The sequence below is a fragment of the Mirounga angustirostris genome, unplaced genomic scaffold (genome assembly GCF_029215605.1).
Source record: "Mirounga angustirostris isolate CCGP_5_RB_7025 unplaced genomic scaffold, mMirAng1.0.hap1 SCAF_15, whole genome shotgun sequence".
NCBI classification, from domain to species: Eukaryota; Metazoa; Chordata; class Mammalia; order Carnivora; family Phocidae; genus Mirounga; species Mirounga angustirostris.
The window spans coordinates 58110553-58137024 of NW_026991723.1; the positions used below are offsets into that span (position 1 = coordinate 58110553).

Genomic DNA, 26472 nt, shown 5'->3' on the forward strand with positions numbered 1-26472 from the left:
AAATACAAATATTTTATTTGTAGGTGTCAAATATCTTATTTAACTCATTAATTAGTGAGGTAATCAGTAATAAGTTAAGACCAGTTCAAATGAAAATATAGGAGCTAAGTATTTACAGGAAATTTAATAAAGGTTAAGATAAGATTTCTGATTTATACATAAAACTAATTGAATTCCTAAAGTGCACAAGTCATAACCTTTGGAGTTATCTTTTTCACCAAACATAAAATATTTTTATTTCTATGGGATAAAAATCTACAAGTTAACCCCTGCCTACAGAATTATAGAATAGTCCCATCAATAGAAAATTAAAGATGTCAATCCAGAACTGCACTAAGAGATCACCCAATAATTCTTTGTCTGTTTCCAATGATCTGTTACAGATAATTTTTCTGACGAAGTGTAGTCATCAGCCTAGACTTGATTGCCAGAAAGTGGAATCTGTTTGCCAAGCTTTGAAAATACAACTTTATGATGAGGACATATGAAATGAATTCCAAAATTTAGCATATGTATCTTAGAGGTAGATTATTTTGGAATTCAGGGAACAAGTTCCAAGTTTCTTAAGCACATGTTTCTTAAGCACATGTTTAAGTGAAATGGTATTGGCATGAGAAATTCTTATACTGAATCTTTTTATTTCCTTTGCAGAAATTCCATGGAATTATAGTTGGTACTATTCTGCAATGTCTCTAATTGAAAGACAAAGTGAGGGCAGACAAAGTGAAGGTAGGTGAACTCAGTAAATATCTAAGTCTCTATGTCATTATTATTGCCTCCAAAAGTAAGTGTGTGTGCATTGAGTACACGTGCTAATGTACATAGGACAGACAAATAGACCGGCCAGTCTATCACTCAAACCACCAATCTACCAAACAACTGACCAGGAAAGGAAATATACTTTGCAGAAGTAAATACTTTGTCCTTACAAGTACAAACTCCACTGTTTGGTTATCTGAGAATTCTGACGTGAGTAGTTCCAGTCTCTTGTACTTTTATTTCTATTTCTATTTTATTTTGTACTTTTATTTGGAAGTTCACCGGAAAAGCCTGTGTTCCTTTTCCTCTCCCCATCCTTCACAACAGCCTCCTGCTAAAAAGAAGTGTTCAGTGTGAAAAGAGGCTGCTGAAACAGATAAGGTCATCCTTTGCAGACTCTTTGTGGACAGAGCAAATAGATCTGGCTATGGTATTAGGGAGGATTTCCATACCACTTCCATGCTCTCCTGTGGTGAATCCAAGTACTAAAGGGAGCTGGGGTAATCACACCCAAGCCTGACACGAGAAAAAAAATTTTTCTGACATAAAATTTTCAAAAAGGAAGCCAGAATGTAGTTCTATATTTAGAACTGCCTGACATGAAAAAAAAATTTTTTTTGACATAAAATTTTGAAAAGCAAGCCAGAATATAGTTCTATATTTAGGCTTCCTTTTGAGGAATGAAGAAGGTGCAGAGAATGAAATTAGGTCACTGATTTCAGGTCACACTAAACCTTTATTTTCTGTCATTGTGCAGTTGTCTGATTCCTGGAGGGAACTCATTTCAAGGGCACATAGTTCCATAAAGAAGAATTCCATCCCAAGGGCACAGGCTTTAGTTCCAGGAAGAGGAAGTCAGGGACCTCCCAACTGAGGGAAAAACCAGGGAGTCCTTTCCTACTCTCAGAACTGCTAAAGGAAAGAAGGCTGGGGAAAAACAAGTTAACTGACCAATTTCTCCCGCATCTTCTTATGAACAGAAAATATGGGAGAGGAGAATACTTTAGGGAACAGTAAATTCAAGGTAAAAGAACGATGTGGCAATCATCAGTAAGGACTGATTTACTTATTCAACAAATATTTATTGATCACCAAATGAATGCTGGCCACTGTGCTACATGCTGGTAATAAAATGGCGACAAACCTACACAGAATCCCTGCTCTCACAGAAATTACAGCTTAGTGAAGGACAACCTTTAATTAAGTAGTAACACGTCAAATAATAGCACAGAGAAATATCAAATTATATCTACAATAAATGCTGTGAAGTAAGATCATATGGGGGCATTGTGGTTAAGAGCATGGCTTCTGGAGCCATACTGTTTAGGTTTGAATCCAAGTTCTGCCACTTACTATGTTATCTTGGGCAAGTCTCTTAATTTCTCTATGCTACAGTTTCTCATCTATGAAATCAGGCTAATAACAGTGCTACCTCATAAGTATGTTGTGAGGATTGAATGAAGAAATATTTGTAAAGCACTTAGGACAGTATCTGGTACATGGTAAACACTAGGTAAATATGTAAAAAAAAATACTTAATCTATAGGAGCTCTGATTTTTTTGTTGTTGTTGTTCGGGAAGATAACTAAGAACTTGAACATTTATAAATGGGGGTTATTTCAAAAGTCCAAAGTTTTACCAGTGAAAAATAATTGAAACTACTTTTCCTGGCCTAAACCCCTTTAAGTAGGCGAGGCCTACCTACTACAGTAGAGTTATTGCTTGTGCTGTTTTCAGCAGTGAGCAATTAATACTGGTCCTTCCAAGATGTTGGCCTCTTAGCTTGAGTCAACAAAATAACAGTGGCAAACCCAGTAATTTGGCTTCTGCCCTTTTCTAGGCTATCAACCTATTCTGGTTGGAAAACTTACAGTACATAGAGTGAATATTGACTGGTTCTAGTGTCTTGCTTATCTACCCTCTCCATTCTATACATCATATTAATCTTCCGAAATTCCAGTTTTATCGTGTTTTTCCCTGCTCAAAGTCTTTCTGGGATTCCTTGTCAGCTACTAATAATTTTAAGGTCATCAGCCTAACATTAAAGCCCTGACTTTATAGTCTTGTTTCCTGCCTCCTTCAGACTCTTCTTACCTCTGTAATATCATACAACTTGTCCAGTCTCAGTGCCAAACTTTTCATTAGGTTCTTCTTCCTGCTTACATACCTGTCTCCTATATTTATATTGAACGGATGTTCATCGTTTAGGTTTAGTGCAAGTTTTTCTCCATGAAGCCTTCTCCAGCAATTCCAGCCACCAACCTCCCCTGTCCCCTCCCCTGCATTATCTTTCCATCTTGAATTCTTACAGTGCTTGGCTTCTGGAGTTTTTAAAAATAATAGCCTTATTGAGGGGCGCCTGGGTGGCTCAGTTGGTTAAGCGACTGCCTTCGGCTCAGGTCATGATCCTGGAGTCCTGGGATCGAGTCCCACGTCGGGCTCCCTGCTCGGGAGGGAGCCTGCTTCTCCCTCTCCTGCTCCCCCCTCTTGTGCTCTTTCTCTCTCTCACTCTCTCTCTCAAATAAATAAATAAAATCTTTAAAAAAAAAAAGTCTTATTGAGCCATAACTTACATGCCATTGAATTACCCTTTTAAAGCATACAATTTAGTGATTGTTAAAATATATTAGAACTGTGCCACTGTGACTATAATTTAATTTTAGAACATTTTCATCACCCCAAAAAGAAACCCCATACCCATTAGCAGTCACTCCCAATTCCTGCCTTCCCCACCCTCTAGCAACCACTAATTTACTTTCTATCTCTGTTGATTTGCCTATACTGGACATGACATAAATAGAATCATAAAATATCTGGCCTTTTGTGACTGGCTTCTTTCACTTAATATTTTCAAGGTTCATGTTGTAGTATGTATCAGTACTCCATTCCTTTGTAAGGCTGAATACCATTCCAATGTATGTATGTATACACCACAATTTATCCATTCACCAGTAGGTAGACATTTGGGTTGTTTCCACTTTGGGGCTATTATGAACAATACTGCTGTAGCCATTCATGTATAAGCTTTTGTGTGAACATATCATTTCAATTCTCTTGAACGTACAATTAATTTTAAGTCTTACTTATATCCTATATTGAATTGTTGCTTTGCTGTTTTGGATATATCTTGTATGATTCTACTAAATTGTCTGCCTTGCACAGTGCCTACAGAGTTTCCTCTGTTCTGGAAAGTATATATGTATACATTTATATGTAAATGCCCTGAAGAGGAAGGGACACAAAGGATATACAGTCTGTTAATGGTTCTACTAAATTGTCTGGGAGAAAGGGAGAAAGAGGGGAAAGGAAACTTTCTTTCTTTATATTTCTGATTTTAGGTCTTTTACAGTTAAAATATATTTATGTGTTACTTTGGGTTATTTGAAAAATCATTAAAGAAAAAAGTGTAATCACAAAGGGAAGGAAGTTGGAGAAACTAAAAGGAAAGGACAGAAAAAAAAAAGGAAAACAATAGGAAGGAGGAAGGGCATAGATATTGTGGCATTTAGAGCAGAAAATTAATCAGAACTTTAGTAATAGAATCCTACACAATACCACACTTAAAAACAAAAAATAGACCATGTATATTGCATAACTCTGTGTGAACATACTACAAACCATTGAATTGTACATTTTATTTTAAATAGGTGAATTATATGGTATGTATATCTCAATAAAGTTATTTAGGATAAAAAAGACATCTACAGTTTTTAGAGTTAGTTTCTAGAATTATGTTTCTTTAGAAAATATAAAGCAACAATTGAATTTATAGGAACTTTTCCTGACCTCAGTAACAGGAGCAGGGTAGCAAGATAAAATACACGATTCTCAATTAAATTTGAATCTCAATAAATAATGAATAATTTTTTAGTATAAATATGTCCCACGTAAATATTTGGGACATACTTGTCTTTGTATTTTTATTTGCTAAATCTGGCAACCCTAAACAAAGGGAATTAAGTTTTGAATCTCTTAGAGTGAAATTGCTTCTTTAGTATCACTAGGATTTACTATTAGATCCAGCTTTGTGTGAATGGCATTTTGTTTCTAAATGATGGCCTTTATTATAAGTTTTCCAGCCTCTCATCTCCTATCCCAAGGAAGGTTTCATGACTGGGAAACCCTGAAAGTGATATCTAGCAGTTCAATCAAACATGATTAATTTTACCTTTACCACATTGATAAAAAATCATTGGCTCTACTTTCCAAATGTCAGAATGGCAAAGCACCACTCCCAACTTCGCTCTATATGGAGTGATATGAATGATATTCCTGTCAGCTTTTCCCTTGAGAGAAGAGGGAAGAAACCAAAGGTCTCCAACAGGAATAGTGGGTAGGGCCTTTAGTTTTGTTTTTTGGCTTTTTAAAAGATTTATTTATTTTAGAGATTGAGAGAGCATGAGTGGGGAAGGGGCAAAGGGAAAGGGAGAGGAAGAGAGAGAATTTCAAACAGACTCCTTGCTGAGCACGGAGCCCAGCATGGGGCTTGATTTCATGACCCCGGAGATCATGACCTGAGCCAAAAGAGTCGGACGCCTAACTGACTTAGCCACCCAGGAGCCCCACTTTAGTTCTGATCATGTCCTGAACTGTGCCAACTGACCAATCTTCTGTGTCACCCTATTACTAAATTAGGATTTGCTGGGTGTTTTGTTTTGTTTTGTTTGCTTTTATTACTATTTTGATTTTCTATTTGTTTTATTACTATTTTATTTTCTTTTATTACCATTTTGATTGTCCTTTGAGTAATTCTACTCTTATTTCTGCTCAGCTTGGACAGGTAAGTTAGTGAAGTTATGGAGGGAATGGGCAGAGGCAGAGGTAACAGAAGAGCTAGTAGCTCAAGAATTGGACTTTTCATGACATTCAAGACTTTAGTGAGCTTCCTCTCTAGATTCTTTTTTTTTAATTCTTTTTTAAAGATTTTATTTTTTTATTTGACAGAGAGAGACACAGTGAGAGAGGGAACACAAGCAGGGGGAGTGGGAGAGGGAGAAGCAGGCTTCCTGCTGAGCAGGGAGCCCGATGCGGGGCTCAATTCCAGGACCCTGAGATCATGACCTGAGCCAAAGGCAAACGCTTAACGACTGAGCCACCCAGGCGCCCCTCTTTTATTTTTTTTTAATTGAAAATATATGTAATTTTTAAACTTTCAAAAAATTACAAGTACAGCACAAATATCCATAATCTCCTCACCCAGATGCCTAATTGCTAATATCTTATCACATTTGCTTCATCTCTATATGTGTGTGTACCTATTATACATATTATGTTTATATATAACATTTATTATATATATAATAATTAGTTGTTTTCTGAGCCTTTTTTTTTAAGATTTTATTTATTTATTTGAGAGAGAGAGCATGAGCGTGTGGGGAGGGGTGGTGGGAGGGGTAGAGGGAGAGGGAGAAGCAGACTCCCCACTGAGCACGGAGCCCAAAGTGGGGCTCGATCCCAGGACCCTGAGATCATGACCTGAGCCAAAGGCAGATGCTTAACTTACTGAGCCACCCAGGCATCCCATTTTCTGAGCCTTTTGAGAACAAGTTGCAAACATGATGTCTCTTCACCCCTAAATACTTGGGTGTATATTTCTCCACATTGAGGACATTTTGCTACTTTACCATATAACCATTCAAGTTAGGAAGTCAGCATTAATACAAAACTATCATTCAAGTAATAGACTCTTGTACCCCCCATGTCACCTCCATTTAAATTTCACCAACTTCCCTAACAATGTCTCTTCTTCCTTTCTATGCTATCCCTTTCAGTAACACATGCTCCTATTATCTCTTTAGCCTCCTCCAGTGTGAAACTTCTCTATTTTTCCCTGCCTTTCATGTCTTCAACATTTTTACCTCTTTTTTTTTTTCTTTTTTACTTTCTTTCTTTTTAATTTGAGTATAGTTGACACATAATATTACATTAGCTTCAGGTGTACAACATAGTGATTGGACAAGTTTATGCATTATGCTATGTTTACAAGTGTAGCTTGCATCTATCCTGATACATCAGTATATCGCTATTAAAATATTATTGAATATTTTATTCCCATGACTTTCTCAGGAAATACAAGCTTCCTGTTATGGTTGAATAAGTCTCCAGGTTCTTTTTGACACTACACTCTACCCACCCTCTTCAACCATGCTGAATATCCTCCTGTTTGCTGACCTTGGCATAGAAAGATCAACAAGGGGCACCTGGGTGGCTCAGTCGGTTGAGCGGCTGCCTTCGGCTCGGGTCGTGATCCCAGAGTCCTGGGATCAAGCCCCACATCGGGCTCCCTGCTCAGTGGAGAGCCTGCTTCTCCCTCTCCCTCTGCCTGCCTCTCTGCCTACTTGTCCTTTCTCTCTCTCTCTCTGTCAAATAAATAAATAAATAATCTTTAAAAAAAAAAAAAAGAAAGATCAACAAAAGGGGCACCTGGGTGGTTCAGTCAGTTAAGCATCTACCTTTGGCTCAGGTCATGATCCCAGGGTCCTAGGATCAAGCCCCAAGTTGGGCTCCCTTCTCAGCAGGGAGCCTTCTTCTCCCTTTCCTCCACACTCGTGCTTTCTCTCGCTATCTTTGTCACTCTCTCTCTCAAATAAATAAATAAAATCTTGAAAAAAAAAAAGATGCTTTCTCTCGCTATCTCTGTCTCTCTCAAATAAATAAATAAAATCTTTTAAAAAAAGAAAGAAAGAAAGAGGGGCACCTGAGTAGTTCAGTCATTAAGCGTCTGCCTTCGGCTCCAGTCATGATCCCAAGGTCCTGGGATCGAGCCCCGCATCAAGCCCTGCATCCGGCTCCCTGCTCTGTGGGAGGCCTGCTTCTCCCTCTCCCACTCCCCCTGCTTGTGTTCCTTCTCTTACTGTGTCTCTCTCTGTCAAATAAATAAATAAAATCTTTAAAAAAAAAGATTTTAAAAAAAGATCAACAAAGAATTAGCTGACATTTCTCTTTCAGCCCAGCTGTTCTGTGATTATGTAGAAACTCCCACAAGGAGGTGATTATCCTCCATTGGAGGGTTTAAACAGAAATCTGGCCACAATTTAACAAAACATGTTTTTAAACATTTACTTGTGTGCTTGTTCATTCCACGAATCTTTATTAAATCCAAGACCTAATGCTGAACTAAGTAGTAGGATACAGAGATTTAAAGAAAAGAAAAAAAGGAAAGATAGGGTCTCTACCTTTAAGTAGCTCTTTGTTTAGTGGGAGAAGATGGTATTATGAATAAATATGGTAAGTGAGCTAAATGTAAACCATGAGACATAGCAGTGGGCAGACTAAACCTGAAACATAATGAAGTGGTGATGAGAAAACAAATGAGTTACTGTTTATTCTGTGGGACCACAGGCCCTGGCCTTTCTTGTGGTGACTCTCTTCCATGTCATTTAGGTATTCTACTTACCATTCTTTAGATAGAAATATCATTTGTTGATATCTTAGAGATGTAGTCTGGGGAAAGGAAATAGAAATTTTTTTGTGTGTACCCAAGACTGGAAGTCATATGGTTAGCTGAATTTACTGGTACATGTTTCAGATTATACTATTTGACTACAAAGGGATAAATTGCCATCATTTGGAATCTAAGAAATTCCAGTATTCCTTTTTTTTTTTAAAGATTTTATTTATTTATTTGTTTGTTTGTTTGTTTGTTTGTTTGACAGAAGGAGACACAGCAAGAGAGGGAACACAAGCAGGGGGGAGTGGGAGAGGGAGAAGCAGGCTTCCTGCTGAGCAGAGTTCCCGACTCGGGGCTCGATCCTAGGACCCTGGGATCATGACCTGAGCTGAAGGCAGATGCTTAACAACTGAGCCACCCAGGTGCCCCTAAGAAATTCCAGTATTCCTAAAGTAAACTGATGCCAACTAATCTGACCAGAAATTACAGAAATTAGCCAGTTATCCTTCCTCTGGCAGCTATCCTCACTTTTTAGAGATGGGAAAATTTTAGCCACAGGCATTAGATGACTTGAGTGAAATCACCTAGGCCTGTTGATCTAGAATAATAACAAGGGATCATTGCTGAGTTTCTCCCACTAGCACTTAATTGAGTTGGGAGTCTGGTGGTGTAAGGAGAGGGCCTGACTAATCTACTAGAGACTTGTATTCCTAAAATCATCTCACTGCTTTTCTTTCTTAGCTGGAAAATTCCATTTGTGATTGAGTTCCCACTATGAGCAAGGAGATATTTGCCGAGATCCTCCTAAGCCTAATTGCCACCTGACCAACGGCCTTCTTCCCTTTTTCTCCCTTCTTCCTCCTTCCTCTTGGTTACTTATTTTTCAGTGTGCCTCTTTCTCTAGTTCCCTCTTACAGAGCTCATTTTCCTTTTTAATTTCTGCCATTTCCTTGTCTAGGCTAATCTCCAATCTTCCGTAGCTTTAACCTTTAAAACCTGAGATTGGATTATATCCAGATTGCATAAGAGCTAAGTTTTTCACCCTGGCATTTGAATCAAAACACTAAGAACACTGTTAGACAGAGGCTTCTCCTATTTTGACACTTCTCTTCTACTACCATCCCACCAAGGGCTTGAGTAGAGTTCCCCTCACTAGACTGTGGCTTTTGTACCCTTCCTTCTCTACTGACCAGATTAGCTTTGTACATCCACAGGAGATAGCTGAAAGTTCAAAAGGGAGCGTGGGGCTCCCTGTTCAGCAGGGAGTCTGCTTCTTCTTCTCCCTCTGCCTGCCGTTCCCCCTGCGTGTGCTCTCTCTCTGTCAAATAAATAAATAAAATCTTTTAAAAAAAAAAAGAATTGTTCTAAAATGGTGCTTTGTATGCCTTAATTTATTAATCCTCACAAAAACCTTATGAATAGGTATTATCATTTCAATTTTATAGATGAAGGAAATGAGTCTCATAGAGGTTAAGTAACTCCCTCAAGGCTACATAGCTGGTAAGTGGAGAACTGAGATTTGAATCCTGGCAGCCTGACTCAGTTGCTCATGTTATTAACCACTGTTGGAGGCTACCATAATTTTAAACTCTAAGTCCACTGCACATTTTATAATACCACGTTGCCTTGCTTCACCAAAATGGCCCTTTCAGTTCAATTATTTTACCACCCACAGTCTAGCTCTGATCTCAACACAGGTCCCTTTGAAACCAGGCCTTCATTCAACAGGCTGTAGACTCAACCCTTAGTTACCAAAGATGGATGCATTTTCCAGTCACCAGAGGCTAAGCTAGGTGTTTATGCCCTTGAATTCTGTAGTCAGGACCTTTTCAACTAGACTGTCTTCTAGACTCTCCTTGTCTAATCTAATTTTTAGTCTTCTATAGTTCTAACCTCTCATCCATAATTCACATTTTGTCACTCTTGTTTCAGCCAAACAGAAATAAAGTTTGAATTAACAAGTAATGGGGTAAACAATCAGTCATCCCAGTCTTTTCTCAACAGTAGTCACAAGCCCTAGCAAATTGGTTTTGTTGTTGTTGTTGTCATTTTGGTGAATCTTGAATTAATCTTTTATTATCCAGTCTGAAAACTAACTGCCTGCCTGCCTTTATTGTCTCAAACATGACTGGCTTCTTTCTTTCCTTAGGCTTGTCTTCTGTCTCTCTCAGACTTTGAGTTTCTTCTCCTAGATGGTTGTGCCAACTGACATTTTAACTACTTTTCTCATCATTCCTGCTTTCCTTTTTTAGAGGCATCTTCTGAAATCTGACTTTCTAGCCCTCAATTCCTCTTCCCTTCCTATTGGAAATCCTACTTTCTTTTCTCCTTTCTCTTCTTTCATGAAAGATGTGATATCAAAGAGCCAGAACTAGGTGAAGGTTACTCCTGCCCCCACTTTGGAGTCTCAGTCTGTCTCCACCAACTCAGGCTCTGAACTTTGGGATCTACCTGCTTTACTTTACTTTTTTTTTTTTTAAGATTTTTTTTTTTTTTAAAGATTTTATTTATTTATTTGACAGAGAGAGAGATAGCGAGAGCAGGAACACAAGCAGGGGGAGTGGGAGAGCGAGAAGCAGGCTTCCTGCTGAGCAGGGAGCCCGATGTGGGACTCCATCCCAGGACCCTGGGATCATGACCTGAGCCGAAGGCAGACGCTTAACGACTGAGCCACCCAGGCACCCTAAAGATTTTTTATTTTTTATTGGAGAGAGTACAAGCAGGGGGAGCGGCAGGTAGAGGGAGAGGAAGAAGCAGGCTCCCCGCTCAGCAGAGAGCCTGACGTGGGGCTCGATCCCAGGACCCTGGAATCATGACCTGGGCTGAAGGCAGCCGCTTAACCAACTGAGCCACCCAGGCACCCCTGCTTTACTTTACTCTTAAACTCAAAGAGGGAGGTATGTATTAAGTTGTTGTACAGAGCCTGGACTCCATGTATATCTTGGGACTGATGGGCTTAGAGCGAATAGCCTGCTGCACCCAGATGAGTTGCTGGAAAAACCTGTTAGACCTTTAGTAAATTAAAAAATAGTAATATCTAGGATTAAATTTAATAAGCAATGTAAGATTCAATAAGAAAATATTAGAACTTTATGAAGAGTTATAAAATAATATTTTTTAATAAATGGAGAGGCTGTGCTGGTTGGTTGGGTATGATTAGAGGGTCAAATGGCATGGGAGAGACTGATTTTCCTTATCATTGCCTAAGCTTATTGAGTATGAACATAGTAGATTAGCCTACTCATGGATTGAATAACCTCAACACTGGTAGAAATACCAACGCTGCCCTGATACTCTGCCATAATCAGGCAGCTATCTGGGCCCCTGAAAAAGCCCCTGCACAAATAGCATAGGCCAACTAGCAGCTCTAAATCCTAGATGCAGCTAAATTATCTGAGCCATACATGTTCCACTTCTTTGGATAACCTAAGCTACAATGGTTAGCTGAAGTTCTTGTATCACAAGGTTGTAAATAAGCCACTAACTAGTCAAAACAAGGCACAACAAAAGATCCTATCAGTTTCTTTTCAACTTTCCCCACCTTTATTGACGTAATCCTAGTAATCACTAGAATGAAACAATGTGAAAGAAATGCACTAGTTTGGTAGAACACACTAGAAGGTGCATAGCTGGATCATAAACCTAGCCCAAGGAAGATTCATATGTATTGCTAGCAAAGTAACTATACAGACATGATCGTAATAATGCACAAAAGAGTGGCTTCCCAGGGATACACCAACAACTCTCTATCTTCCTCACAGGGATATATAGTATGTCACTAAGTGGGGGACTAATAGTGCAAAAATGTCAACTCCATCCCACTTAATCTGTATAATCTCTCAAATTCTGGAGTGAAAGTAACTAAACATCCCAGTTTCACCTTTCCTATAATTTGTGCAGATACCTGAACTTCCTCATAATTCTATTTTTTTTTTAAAGATTTTATTTATTTATTTGACAGAGAGAGACACAGCGAATGAGGGAACACAAGCAGGCGGAGTGGGAGAGGGAGAAGTAGGCTCCCCGCAGAGCAGGGAGCCCGATGCGGGGCTCGATCCCAGGACCCCGGGACCATGACCTGAGCCGAAGGCAGACACTTAATGACTGAGCCACCCAGGCGCCCCATCATAATTCTATTTTTGTACTGCCCAGATTTGGGCCCCTTAGGTATTTTCTATAAGAAATTTACTCATGTTAGGGATGCCTGGGTGGCTCAGTCAGTTAAGTGTCTGCCTTCAGCTCAGGTCATGATCCCAGGGTCCTGGGATAGAGTCCCACATAGGGCTCCCTGTTCAGCGGGGAGTCTGCTCCTCCCTCTGCCCCTCCCCCTACCCCTCCCTCTGCTTGTGCTTGCTGTTTCTCTCTCTCTGACAAATAAATAAATAAAATCTTTAAAAAAAAAAAAGAAATTTACTCATGTTATAACTTCATGATGTTTAGCAATTTTTGCTGATGGGCAGAGGAGGAACAGAGATTACATGAAGAACCATAAAATCCCTGCCTTATCATTGTGTTATCATCTCCTCAGCTATTTTTTAAAAGTCTGTGATCTAAACAACAGGTGTTGGTGAGGATATGGAGAAAAAGGAATCCTCGTGCACTGTTGGTAGGAATGCAAACTGGTCCAATCACTCTAGAAAAGAGTACAGAGGTTCCTCAAAGTCAAAAACAGAACTACCCCGGGGCATCTAGGTGGCTCAGTCAGTTAAGTGTCCAGCTCTTGATCTCGGCTCAGGTTTTGATCTCAGGGTCGTGAGTTAAAGCCCTGCACTGGGCTCTCCGCTGGACGTGGAACCTACTTAAAAAAAGGGGGGGTGGGAAATAGAACTATCCTACAATCCAGCAATTGCAGTACTGGCTATTAACCCAAAGAATACACAAACACCAAACACCAATCCAAAGGGATACATGCACCCCTGTGTTTATAGCAGCATTATTTACAATAGCCAAGATATGGAAGCAGCCCAAGTGTCCATAGATTGATGAATAGATAAAGAAGATGTATACATATACAATGGAATATTATTCAGCCACAAAAAACAATGAAATCAGGGCACCTGGTTGACTCAGTCATTAAGTGTCTGCCTTCAGCTCAGGTCATGATCCCAGGGTTCTGGGATCAAGCCCCGCATCAGGCTTCCTGCTTGGTGGGAAGCCTGCTTCTCCCTCTTCCTCTGCCCCTGCCTGTGTTCCCTCTCTCACTGTGTCTCTCTGTCAAATAAATAAATAAAAAATCTTAAAAAACAACAACAACAACAGTGAAATCTTTGCCATTTGCAATGACATGGATGGAGCCAGAGATGCTAGGTAAAATAAGTCAGAGATAGACAAATACCATGTGATTTCACTCATATACAGAATTTAAGAAACAAAACAAATGAGCAAAGGGGAAAAGAGAGAGAAACCAAGCAACAGACTCTTAACTATAGGGAACAAACTGATAGTTACCAGAGGGGAGGTGGGTAGGGATATGGGTAAAATTGGTGATGGGGATTAAGGAGTGCACTTGTTGTGATGAGCATTGGGTGATGTATGGAATTGTTTAATCACTATATTGTACACCTGAAACTAATATAACACTGCATGTTAACTAACTAGAATTAAAATTAAAACTTTTTTAAAAAGTCTATGATCTTATCCTCCTGAGAAATGCAATGTAGTTTCCCAGACCTGACTGTTTTTCTCATGGGAGGTAGCTCTGACTCTCAATCTTGAGGAAGCTGGACAAAATTATTCTGAAGTTTACCTAGAAGAGAAAATAAACAAGAAGAGCCAAGAAGACTTTTAAAAAGAAGACTTACTATCCTGTATTAAAAATTACATGATTTGGGCGCCTGGGTGGCTCAGTTGGTTAAGCGACTGCCTTCGGCTCAGGTCATGATCCTGGAGTCCCTGGATCGAGTCCCACATCGGGCTCCCTGCTTGGCAGGGAGTCTCCTTCTCCCTCTGACCCTCCCCCATCTCATATGCTCTCTCTCATTCTCTCTCTCTCAAATAAATAAATAAAATCTTTTTAAAAAATAAAAATAAAAATAAAAATTACATGATTTAGTGGCACCTGGCTGGCCCAGTTGGTTAAGCATCTGACTCTTGATATCAGCTCAGGTCATGGGTTGTGAGATCAAGCCCGGCATTGTGCTCCATGCTAGGTGTAGACCCTGCTTAAGATTCTCTCCCCACCTCCATCTCTTAAAAAAAAAAAGTGGAGAGGAGGAGTTAAGATAGCCGAGGAGTAGGAGACCCTAAGTCTTATCCCTCGAACACAGCTAGATAGTTATCAAATCATTCTGAACACCTGAGAAATCAATCAGAGATCTGAGAAAAGAAATGCTGCAAATCAACACGTAGAAAAGCGACCACCTTTTGGAAGGTGGGAAGTGCAGAGACTTGAATCAGGGTTGTGATATAGCTGAGGATATGGCAGGGAGGAGGGAGTCTGCTTATGGAGGCTACTGCAAAGTATTATAAACAGTGGAGTGCAAAATTGGAACTCTTAGAAATCTGCTACAGTGGGGGACGTCCTGGCTTAAAGGTGCTTAGGTGGTGAAGCAGGGCAGTATCCCAAGTGTGACAGCATGATCTCAGGATCCCCAGGGTCAGAAGAAGAATGGGGCGTGCCTGAGTGGGGCAGAATTCCCAGACGTAGGAGTGGGGAAGCCAGTTGAAAACAGCAAGTCTAGGTGCTGGCTTTCTGCTCTATGTTGCCATAAACTGTGAACTGCTGCATGGTCATGCAACCACTTTCCTGGGAGGGGTCCAGCAAAAGGCAGAAGGTGGTGAGACCCTCCTCCCTCCCCCAGTCTGCACTGCAGGAATCCATAAAATTTGGGGTTTTGAAATTCAATCACATGCCTGAGATAAAAACAGTCAGTCACAGGTCAGGTGAACACAGAGTTCTGATGGAAACCAGGGAGACAAGAGTGATTGCTTTTCTGTGAGGGCTCACTGGAGAATGGGGGGTGCAAATTTTCAGCTCGGGGCTAGAGAATAGGGCGCCACCATATTCATCCTGCCCATCAGTGCTGAAATCCTGCAGGGAGCAAAAGAGTGCTACACAGTGGAATCTGGAGCCGCTTACACTGAGCCAAGCCTCTGTGCAAGGGAAGTACATTTTCTTTTTCTTTTTTTTTTTTTTTTAAAGATTTTATTCATTTATTTGAGACAGAGAGAATGAGAGAGAGCATGAGAGGAAGGAGGGCCAGGCGGAGAAGCAGACTCCCTGCCGAGCAGGGAACCCGATGCGGGACTCGATCCCGGGACTCCAGGATCATGACCTGAGCCGAAGGCAGTCGCCCAACCAACTGAGCCACCCAGGCACCCCGGGAAGTACATTTTCAATAGGGCAAGTCCACCTGAGAATCAGTGCAACAGGCTCCTCCGTCAGAAGACCAGCACAAACAACTGGATCACACCAAGTTTACTGATCACAGAAGGCTGCAAAGCTTCAGCTCTTGGGGAAAACAGTATATGGTATTCTTTGTATTTCTATTCTTTAGTCTTGCAGTTTTGTGGTTTTTTTGGTTATTTTGTTATTTATTCAATAATTTTTTTATTCTTTTGTAATTATTTTTATATAACATATTTTTTTATTTTTTACTTTCTTATTTTGGAATCTAGATTCTTTCTTTCTTTCTTCTTTTGGTGGGCAGCAAAGCAAGGTTTATTGAGTGATAGCAAACTGATAGTACAAAGCTCCTGGGGGGCAGGGGGGAGGGATCTAGTTTCTTTTAACAAGCAGACCAAAACACACCCAGGATCTAGTTTTCTGTTTTGTTTTTCTGTTGTTGTTTTTTCTCCTTCTTCTTTTCTGGACAGAATTATGAGACAGAGAAATTCACCCCAAAAGAAAGAACAGGAGGTAGAACTCACTGCCAGGGATTTAATCAATATGGATATAAGTAAGATGTCTGAACTAGAATTTAAAACAATGATTATAAAGATACTAGCTGGACTTGAAAAAAGCATAGAAAAGACACTAGACAATCCCTTACTGTAGAAATAAAAGTACTAAAATCTAGTCAGGGTACAATTAAAAATGCTATTACTGAGATGCAGTCCCAAGTGCAGGCCATAAAAGTGAAGATGAATGAATCAGAAGAACAAATCAGTGATATAGAAGATAAAATGATGGAAAATAAGGAAGCTGAAAAGAAGAAAGAAAACTATTAGATCACAAAGGAGACTTAGAGAACTCAGTGATTCCATAAAGCAAAATAATATCCATCCATATTATAGGTGTCCCAGAAGATGATGAACAGGAGAAAGGGGCAGAAGGTTTATTTGAAGAAATTATAGCTGAGAACTTCCCTAATCTGGGAAGGAAACAGGCATTCAAGTCCAGGAGGCACAGACAACTCCCCCTCAACATCAACAAAAATAAGTTAACACCTTATTATTAATATTAATATTATTAATATTAATATTAACATATTATAGTGAAGCTTGCAAATTTTGAAGTTAAAGAGAAAATGCTGAAAGCAGCTCAGGACAAGAGATCCTCAACCTACAAGGGTAGACACATAAGGCTGGCAGCAGACCTGTCTACAGAGACCTGGCAGGCCAGAAAGGACTGGCATGATATATTCAAATTGCTAAATGGGAAAAATATGCAGCCAAGAATACTTTATCCAGCAAGGCTGTCTTTCAGAATAGGAGAGAGAGAAAGAGTTTCCAGGACAAACAAAAGCTAAAGGAATTTGTGAACACTAAACCAACCCTGCAAGATATATAAAAAAGGATCCTTTAAGTGGAGTGACAGCCCAAAAGTAACAAAGACCAGAAAGGAACAGAGACTGTCTACAGGAACAGCAACTTTACAGGGAATACAATGGCACTAAATTCATATCTTTCAATAATTACTCTGAATGTAAATGGACTAAATGCTTCAATCAAAAGATGTAGGGTGTAAGAATAGATTAAAAACAAAACAAAACAAAAGAAGACCCATCGACATGCTGCCTACAAGAGACTCATTTTAGACCCAAGATACCTCCAGATTGAAAGTGAGGGCATGGAGAACCATTTATTATGTTAATGAACATTAAAGGAAAGCTAGAGTAGCCATCTTTATATCAGACAAGCTAGATTTTAAACCAAAGATTGTAATAAGAGATGAAGAAGGACACTATATCATAATAAAAGGGTCTATCCAACAAGAAGCTCTAACAATTGTAAATATTTATGCCCCTAACTTGAGAGCAGCCAAATATATAAACCAATTCATAACAAAATTAAAGAAACTCATTGATAATAATACAATAATAGTAGGGGACTTTTATACTCCACTCACAGCAATGAACAGGTCATCTAAGCAGAAGATCAACAGGGAAACAGGGGCTTTGAATGACACACTGGACCAGATGGACTTAACAGATATATTCAAAGCATTTCATACTAAAGCAGCAGAATACACATTCTTCTCGAATGCACGTGGAACATTTTCCAGATTAGATCACATACTAGGTCACAAATCAGGTCTCAACTTGTACAGAAAGATTGAGATCATACCATGCATATTTTCAGACCACAGTGCTATAAAACTTGAAGTCAACCACAAGAAAAAATTGGGAAGGATTACAAATATGTGGAGGTTAAAGAAAATCCTACTAAAGAATGAATGGGTCAACTAGGAAATTAAAGAATTTTAAAAATACATGGAAGCTTGGGATGCCTGGGTGGCTCAGTTGGTTAAGCGGCTGCCTTCGGCTCAGGTCATGATCCCAGGGTCCTGGTATCAAGCTCCACATTGGACTCCTTGCTCAGCAGGGAGCCTGCTTCTCCCTCTCCCTTGCCTGCTGCTCCCCCTGCTTGTGTTCTCTCTCTGTCAAATAAATAAATACAATCTTTTTTAAAAATTAAAAAAATAAAAATACATGGAAGCAAATGAAAATGAAAACACAACTGTTCAAAACCTTTGGGATGCAGCAAAGGCAGTCCTAAGAGGGAAGTATATAGCAAGACAGGCCTTCCTCAAGAAACAAGAAAAGTCTCAAATACACAACCTAAATTACCCCTAAAGGAGCTGGAGAAAGAACAGCAAATAAAGCCTAAATCCAGCAGGAGAAGAAAAATGATAAAGATTAGAGCAGAAACCAATGATATAGAAATAAAAAGAACAGTAGAACAGATCAATGAAACTAGGAGTTGGTTCTTTGAAATAATTAATAAGATTAATAAACCCCTTGTCAGATTTATCAAAAAGAACAAAGAAAGGACCCAAATAAATAAAATCATGAATGAAAGAGGAGAGATCACAACCTACACTGAAGATATACAAACAATTATAAGAACATATTATGAGCAACTATCTGCCAATCTGGAAGAATGGATAAATCCCTAGAAACATATAAACTACCAAAACTGAAACAGGAGGAAGTAAAAAAGCTGAACAGACCCATAACCAGCAAAGAAATTGAATCAGTAATCAAAAATCTCTCAACAAACAAGAGTCCAGGGCCAGATTCCCAGGGCTTCCCAGAGGAATTCTACCAAACATTTAAAGAAGAATTAATACCTATTCTTCTGAAACTGTTCCAGAAAATAGAAATGGAAAGAAAACTTCCAAACTCATTCTGTGAGGCCAGCATTATCTTGATCCCAAAACCAGAAAAAGACCCCACTAAAAAGGAGAATTACAGACCAATATCCCTGATAAACATGGATGCAAAAAGTCTTACCAAGATACTAGTTAAGAGGACCCAACAGTACATTAAAAGGATTATTCACCATGACCAAGCAGGATTTATTCCTGGGCTACAGGGGTGGTTCAACATTTGCAAATCAATCAGTGTGAAACGCCACATTAATAAAAGGAAGGACAAGAGCCATATAATCCTCTCAATAGATGCAGAAAATGCATTTGACAAAATAAACATCCTTTCTTGATAAAAACTCTCCATTGTGCAGAAGTAGAGGGAACATACTTCAATATCATAAAAGCCATATATGAAAGACCCACAGAATTTCATCCTTAATGGGGGAAAACTGAGACCTTTTCCCCCAAGATCAGGAACACAACAGGGATGTTCACTCTCCCCACTGTATTTCAACAAATACTGGAAATCCTAGCCTCAGCAATCAGACAACCAAAAGAAATAAAAGACATCCAAATAGGCAAAGAAGAGGTCAATTTTTCATGCTTTGCAGATGACATGATACTCTATGTAGAAAACCCAAAAGACGCCACCAAAAATTTGCTAGAACTGATACAGGAATTCGGCAAAGTCACAGGATATAAAATCAATGCACAGAAGTCAGTTGCATTTCTATACGCTAACAATGAGACAGAAGAAAGAGAAATCAAGGGATCAACCCCATTTACAATTGCACCAAAAACCATACGATACCTAGGAATAAACCTAACCAAAGAGGTAAAGGATTTGTACTCTGAAAACTATAGAACGCTTAAGAAAGAAATTAAGGAAGACACAAAGAAATGGAAAAACTCATGGATAGGAAGAACAAATATTGTTAAAATGTCTATGCTACCCAAAGCAATCTATATTCAGTGCAATCCCTGTCAAAATACCATCCGCATTTTTCACAGAGCTGGAACAAACAATCCTAAAATTTGTTTGGAACCAGAAAAGACCCTGAATAGCCAAAGGATTGTTGAAAAGGAAAACCGGACGCCTGGGTGGCTCAGTTGGTTAGGTGACTGCCTTCGGCTCAGGTCATGATCCTGGAGTCCCGGGATCGAGTCCCGCATCGGGCTCCCTGCTCGGCGGGGAGTCTGCTTCTCCCTCTGACCCTCTTCCCTCTCATGCTCTCTGTCTCTCATTCTCTCTGTCTCAAATAAATAAATAAAATCTTTTAAAAAAAAAAAAAAAAAAGAAAGAAAAGGAAAACCAAACCTGGAGACATCACAATTCCAGACATCAAGGTCTATTACAAAGCTGTCATCATCAAGACAGTATGGTACTGGCACAAAAACAGACACATAGATCAATGGAACAGAATAGAGAACCCAGAAATGGACCCTCAACTCTATGGTCAACTCATCTTCGACAAAGCAGTAAAGAATATCCAATGGAGGGCGCCTGGGTGGCTCAGTTGTTAAGCGTCTGCCTTCGGCTCAGGTCATGGTCCCAGGGTCCTGGGATCGAGTCCCACATCGGGCTCCCTGCTCTGCGGGAAGCCTGCTTCTCCCTCTCCCACTCCCCCTGCTTGTGTTCCTGCTCTCGCTATGTCTCTCTCTGTCAAACAAATAAACAAAAATCTTTAAAAAAAAAAAGAACATATTTAAAAAAAAAAAAAAGAATATCCAATGGAAAAAAGATAATCTCTTCAACAAATGGTGTTGGGGAAAATGGGACAGCCACATGCAGAAGAATGAAACTGGATCTTTTCCTTACACCACACACAAAAACAGACTCAAAATGGTTGATCAGCCCTAAATGTGAGACGGGAAACCATCAAATCCTGTTGGAAAACACAGGCAGCAACTTCTGTGACCTCGGCCACTTCAACTCCTTGATTCCTTGATAGACACATCTCCAAAGGCAAGGGGAAAAAAGCAAAAAGGAACTATTGGAACTTCATCAGGATAAAAAACTTTTTGCTGCACAGTCAACAAAACTAAAGGCAGCCTGTAAGATGGGAGAAGATATTTGTAAATGACTTGTCAGATAAAGGGCTAGTATCCAAATCTATAAAGAACTTATCAAACTCAACACCCAAAAAACAAAAAAATCCAGTTAAGAAATGGGCAGAAGACATGAACAGACATTTCTCCAAAGAAGACAATAGAAACACGAAAAAATGGGGCACCTGGGTGGCTCAGTTGTTAAGCATCTGCCTTCGGCTCAGGTCATGATCCCGATGTCCTGGGATTGAGTCCTGCATCAGTCTCCCTGCTCAGCAGGAAGCCTGCTTCTCCCTCTCCCACTCTGCCTGCTTGTGTTCCCTCTCTTGCTGTGTCTCTCTCTCTGTCAAATAAATAAATAAATAATCTAAAAAAAAAGAAACATGAAAAAATGCTCAACATCATTCGGCATCAGGGAAATACAAATCAAAACCACGATGAGATACAACCTCACACTGGTCAGAATGGCTAAAATTAATAACTCAGCAAACAAAGAATATTGGCGAGGATGTGGAGAAAGGGGAACCCTCTCACACTGTTGGTAGGAATGCAAGCTGGTGCATCCACTCTGGAAAACAGTATGGAGCTTCCTCAAAAAGTTAAAAGTAAACTAACCTCTGACCCAGGAATTGCACTACTAGGTATTTATCCAAAGGATATAAATATCAGGACCCAAAGGGGCACCTGCACCCCAATGTTTATAGCAGCAATGTCCACAATAGCCAAACTATGGAAAGAGCCCAGATGTCCATTGACAGATGAGTGGATAAAGAAGCTGTGGTATATGCATATAATGGAATATTACACAGCCATCAAAAAAATGAAATCTTGCCATTTGCAATGATGGGGATGGAACTAGAGGGCATTAGGCCAAGTGAAATAAGTCATTATGTGGAATTTAAGAAACAAAACAGAGGATTATAGGGGAAGAGAGGAAAAAATAAGACAAGATGAAACCAGAGAGGGAGACAAACCATAAGAGACTCTCAGTCATAGGAAACAAACAGAGTTGCTGGAGGGGAGGGTGGGGTGGAGGGATGGGGTAACTGGGTGATGGACATTAAGGAGTGCATGTGATGTAATGAGCACTGGGTATTATATAAAACTGATGAATCATAGGCCTGTACCTCTGAAACCAATCATACATTATATGTTAAATGTATTTAAATTTAAAAATGTTTTAAAAAATAAAAATATAAAATATAAATACACACAAAAAATATTTTTCATAACACAATAATGGGCTCACTATTTGTAACAGTTCATAACACCTATGTGCTTTGATGTGATGGTTTTGTCATGTGTTATAGTTATCAGGCTCACTACTACTAAACTTCAGGTCCCTTGAAGTCAGGGGCTATGTCTTACTCATCTTTTTAATCCCCCCACAAGATCAAACACACTAGCCTTTGTACAATAGATGCCTAATAATGATTTATTGGTTTAAATTTCATTAAGCAAGTTTAGGAAAAGCTGCCTTGGCAAGACCCTCAGATACCTTAAAATAAGGTGCTGGGATTGACTAATTGGAGAGGGCTGGGGTTGTGTGTTTAGCAGTAATGTTGGTACAGCCATCCTGTTGTCTGTGGAGACATAATCTAGGATTACTAAGAGACATTCATGATACAAAACTCCTCAAAAGTTTCTTGTCCTGGGGCGCCTGGGTGGCTCAGTTGTTAAGTGTCTGCCAAGCCCTGCATTGGGCTCCCTGCTCAGCGGGAAGCCTGCTTCTCCCTCTCCCGCTCCCCCTGCTTGTGTTCCTTCTCTCGCTGTGGCTCTCTCTGTCAAATAAATAAATAAAATACTTAAAAAAAAAGTTTCTTGCCCTTTTGCCTCCAGAAAGCTTTAATGCTTGAGGATTTCCATTTTTATTGTCTTGATTCTTTGAAAATCCCATTTGTAGACATAATACTCCTCAATGAGAAAGTGTGAAGATCTAGTGAAGTCTTCACTAGCAGCCAGCATCCCAGGCTGATCTATAGAGGGTTATCCTTCTCATCATTTCTCTCCTCTTTTCCAGAACAAGTGAGATATCTGCAAGCCAACAGCAGAGAACTCAACTCTACATTTGGGTATCCTGTGAGTATTAGGCCTCTAGTTACTTCAGAAAGAGGCTATTATTCTCCTCTAATAGTCCCCTTTGTTAGGGGGGCAGGAATTCATTGTAGATGTAGATCCTACAACATAGGTTCTATTTTCTTTCAAGCTCCTATACAATGAGGGCTGGTATAGTGAGGGCTCAGAAACCAAAATTAATTCTAGTGACCTAGGCTCAGGAGAGAATATATCTCAGATTTTGGGTTTCATATATAACTTCTGGAAAAGAGATACTGTAGCTTTTTCTTGCACAAATGAAGTCATAGTCCAACAATTATTTTTCCACTTCGACATCTGTGGCAATACATACAGCCCTAACAGTGGCACAGTTTTCCACTGTTTTCAATATACCTTCATTTATTTTACTATTCTCCTATTGATGAACATTTAAATTGTGTCCATTCAGGGGCGCCTGGGTGGCTCAGTCAGTTAAGTGTCCGACTTTTGGTTTTGGCTCAGGTCATGATCTTGGTGTCATGAGGTTGATTTCCACATCTGGGCAGAGTCTGCTTGAGATTTTCTCTCTCCTTCCCTCTCTGCCCCTCCCCTGGCTCACACACACACACACACACACTGTCTCTCTAAAATAAATAAATAAACCTTAATAAAAAATAAAATGCTTCCATTCATATCCAGGTGCCCCCTCCAAGAAAACAAATAGTCTCCAGTGTTTTGCTATGATAAATGGTTCTGAATGAACACCATTAATCATAAATTTTAATCAGATTTGTGTGAATATATCTTTTTTTAAAAGATATTTTTATTTTAGAGAGAGAAAGAGTGCAAGAGTGGGAGGAGGGGATGGGGCGGGGGTCGAAGCAGACTCCTTGCTGGGCAGGGAACCCAACACAGGGTTCTATCTCAGGACCCTGAGATCATGACCTGAGCAGAAATCAAGAGCCGGACGCTTAACCGACTGAGCTACCAAGGTGCCCCTTGTGTGAATATATCTTACGAGAATTTCCTAGAAGTGAATTGGTTGGGTCAAAGGGAAAACACATTAAAAATTGTGATGCATATTGCCAGACTTCCGTCTAAAAAGATTATATCCATTTATATTTCTACCTACAGTAGAGACTGCTATTTTTTCCATATTGCTGCCAGACTAGGTATTATCAATCTTTTTCCTCTTTGCCAGGCTCTTGAATGAAAAATGGTATTTTGTTATCTATCTTTCCTTAATTTCAAGTGAGTTCAATAATCTTTTCATGTTAATTAACCTTTTGTATTTCTTTTTATGGAAAATACCTCTTTGCCCCATTTTCTATTAGATTGTTCATTTTTCACTTATTTATTAATAACTCATAAAAGATATATATTTAAAATTCATACTCCAGCACCCATCCTTGCCAACCTCTGCTCCCTATAGGGAATTACTCTTGTTACTTTCTTGTATATTCATCAGTGCTTCTTTGTGTAAATAAAGCAAAGCCACTTTCTTAAACTGTTCTGAACTTTAAAAATATGTCCTGGAGATGTTTTCATAATAGCTTTTTCCTTCTTTTATTTTTTTACCTGCATAGTATTTCCTATGTATATTTAGCATAATTTATGTAACCAGTTTCTTAAAATTGACATTTGGGTTGTTTCCAATCACTTATAGTTACAAGCAATGTTTTTATACATGTTATTTTGTGTATGTGCAGCTGTATCTATCTATCTATCTATCTATCTATCTATCTATCTATCATCTATCCATCTATCTATCTATCTATAGCTATAGGCATATAAATACATATATAGCCATATATATTTGTAGTCTCTGTAGGACATTAGTTTATGATTTCTGAGTTAGAGAGGTTCTGGACAGTAACAGTGTTCAGGGTGTGGCCATGCAAGCAGATTTTCTTCCCCCTTTCTATCTTCTAGACATGTATGAGAGGCACTATAATGCAATAAAACTAGGTTTTGACATCAAACAGACCTGAGTTTGAGCACAGCTCTACTCCTTACTAACTTTGCATCTTTAGGCATGTTTTTTAACCTCTCTGATCTTTAGTTTCCTCATCTATAAAAAGGGCCTAACTCACCTTACATGGTGGTTTTGGGAGTTAGGTATAGTTGTGAATAATATTAGCTCTCTTTCTGCAAGAAACCATTGCCTCTTGAAGAAAGAGTACAAGTCTCTTTCATCTCTGTATCCACAGTTTATATCACAATATTTGGCACATAAACTGCATCTGATAAATATATGCTGAATAAATACCTTTTCTTATGTATCTAACAACTATTTCATTTCCATGGCCCATGGCTGATTTTTCTCCTATTCTCTACTCTTTTCCAGTCCTACTCCTTTTCTTCTTCCCAACCTCTAACTTCTGAATCCCATTATGGCCTTGGCCTTATGTTCTCCTCTATTCCTTCATTTAGCCAACAGTCAGGTTTCACTACCTAAATAAATAAACAGCCCAAACCAAAATCCATCACTTCTAGCACGCTTAAATTTTATCACCTCTGCCAAAAAAGAACTAAACACTGAAGAAATTCATAGTTAAGCAGATGTTCTACATTCTTTAGATATTGCTTCTGGTTTGACGTTTAAGAGTAGAACAGGGAGCGCCTGGGTGGCTCAGTTGGTTGGGCGACTGCCTTCGGCCCAGGTCATGATCCTGGAGTCCTGGGATCGAGCCCTGCATCGGGCTCCTTGCTCAGCGGGGAGTCTGCTTCTCCCTCTGACCCTCCTCCCTCTCATGTTCTCTCTATCTCATTCTCTCTCTCAAATAAATAAAATCTTTAAAAAAAAAAAAAAGAGTAGAACAGAACACTCTGGTTGCCAAGTTAGTAAAGAAGTACTGATATTTCTGTCCTGATTTTATAACTAATTATCATATTTCAGGTTTCTACCCACTTGTTTAGTCTTTGTTTGCTAAATAAATGCTAACAAGTGGGTAGAAACCTGAAATATGATAATTAGTTATGAAATCAAATGGAAAATCAGTAGTGAAGGCCTGCTGCTTCAGTAAGGCTAAAGATCAGAAAAGGTCTTTGGTTCCAAGTTTCAGAACCATCTGGACTTAGACACTGAGAAATTCAGAGTATCTCATGATCAAAGAAAGCTATTTCTATGTTAGAATAACATTTTCTCAGGGTTAGAAGGGCCAATAGTGATCATTTAGTTAGAACTTCATTCAAGACAGACCTATGAGCTTCTCTGGGATAGATCTTGTTTAATTTTTTTCAGCCTACTAGTATAGCCCAGAACAGGGCTATGAACAGAGCAAGCTTTGAGAAATCTATAGTGTTTGATTGATTATTAACTAGAAAATCATAGAGAAAACACCCAGGAAATCTTAGTTGTAGCTTAGATCTCTAAACTCCTAAGCTCTATGACCAGCTTCTCTTCCCTAGGGAAATAGACAAGCATGTCTTGACTGAAGAGCCTATCTAGCCCTCCTGGGCAAGTTTTAGCCTTAGGACTGAATGGTTTTGGTTTTCCAAGAGAAGGTCTCTGATGCTTTCCCAAGGCAGAGTCCGGCAAGATTCTTCAACTTGAGCAATATCTATACTCCAGGACTGCATGTGGGTCTTTTCTCTTGTTTTGGCCTTCTACATGGAGAAGGTAGGGCAGAAGCCCTGTCCTGAGGAAATTGTTTGGTTTAAATTGTTATTCTTTTGCTTTTCTTGAGATCTTATATTCAAGCTC

General features: G+C 39.3%; 1 protein-coding gene across 1 annotated transcript in view; it reads left to right on the plus strand.

The window, feature by feature from the left end:
* Positions 1–26472, plus strand: part of LOC123849755 (phospholipid-transporting ATPase FetA-like) — a 111664-nt gene that overhangs the window by 21140 nt on the left and 64052 nt on the right. Inside the window, exons 2-3 of the mRNA XM_045882626.3 lie at positions 652–729; positions 22753–22811. Of these exons, the coding sequence (XP_045738582.2) occupies positions 652–729; positions 22753–22811 (137 nt within the window). The remainder of the gene's footprint in view (positions 1–651; positions 730–22752; positions 22812–26472) is intronic.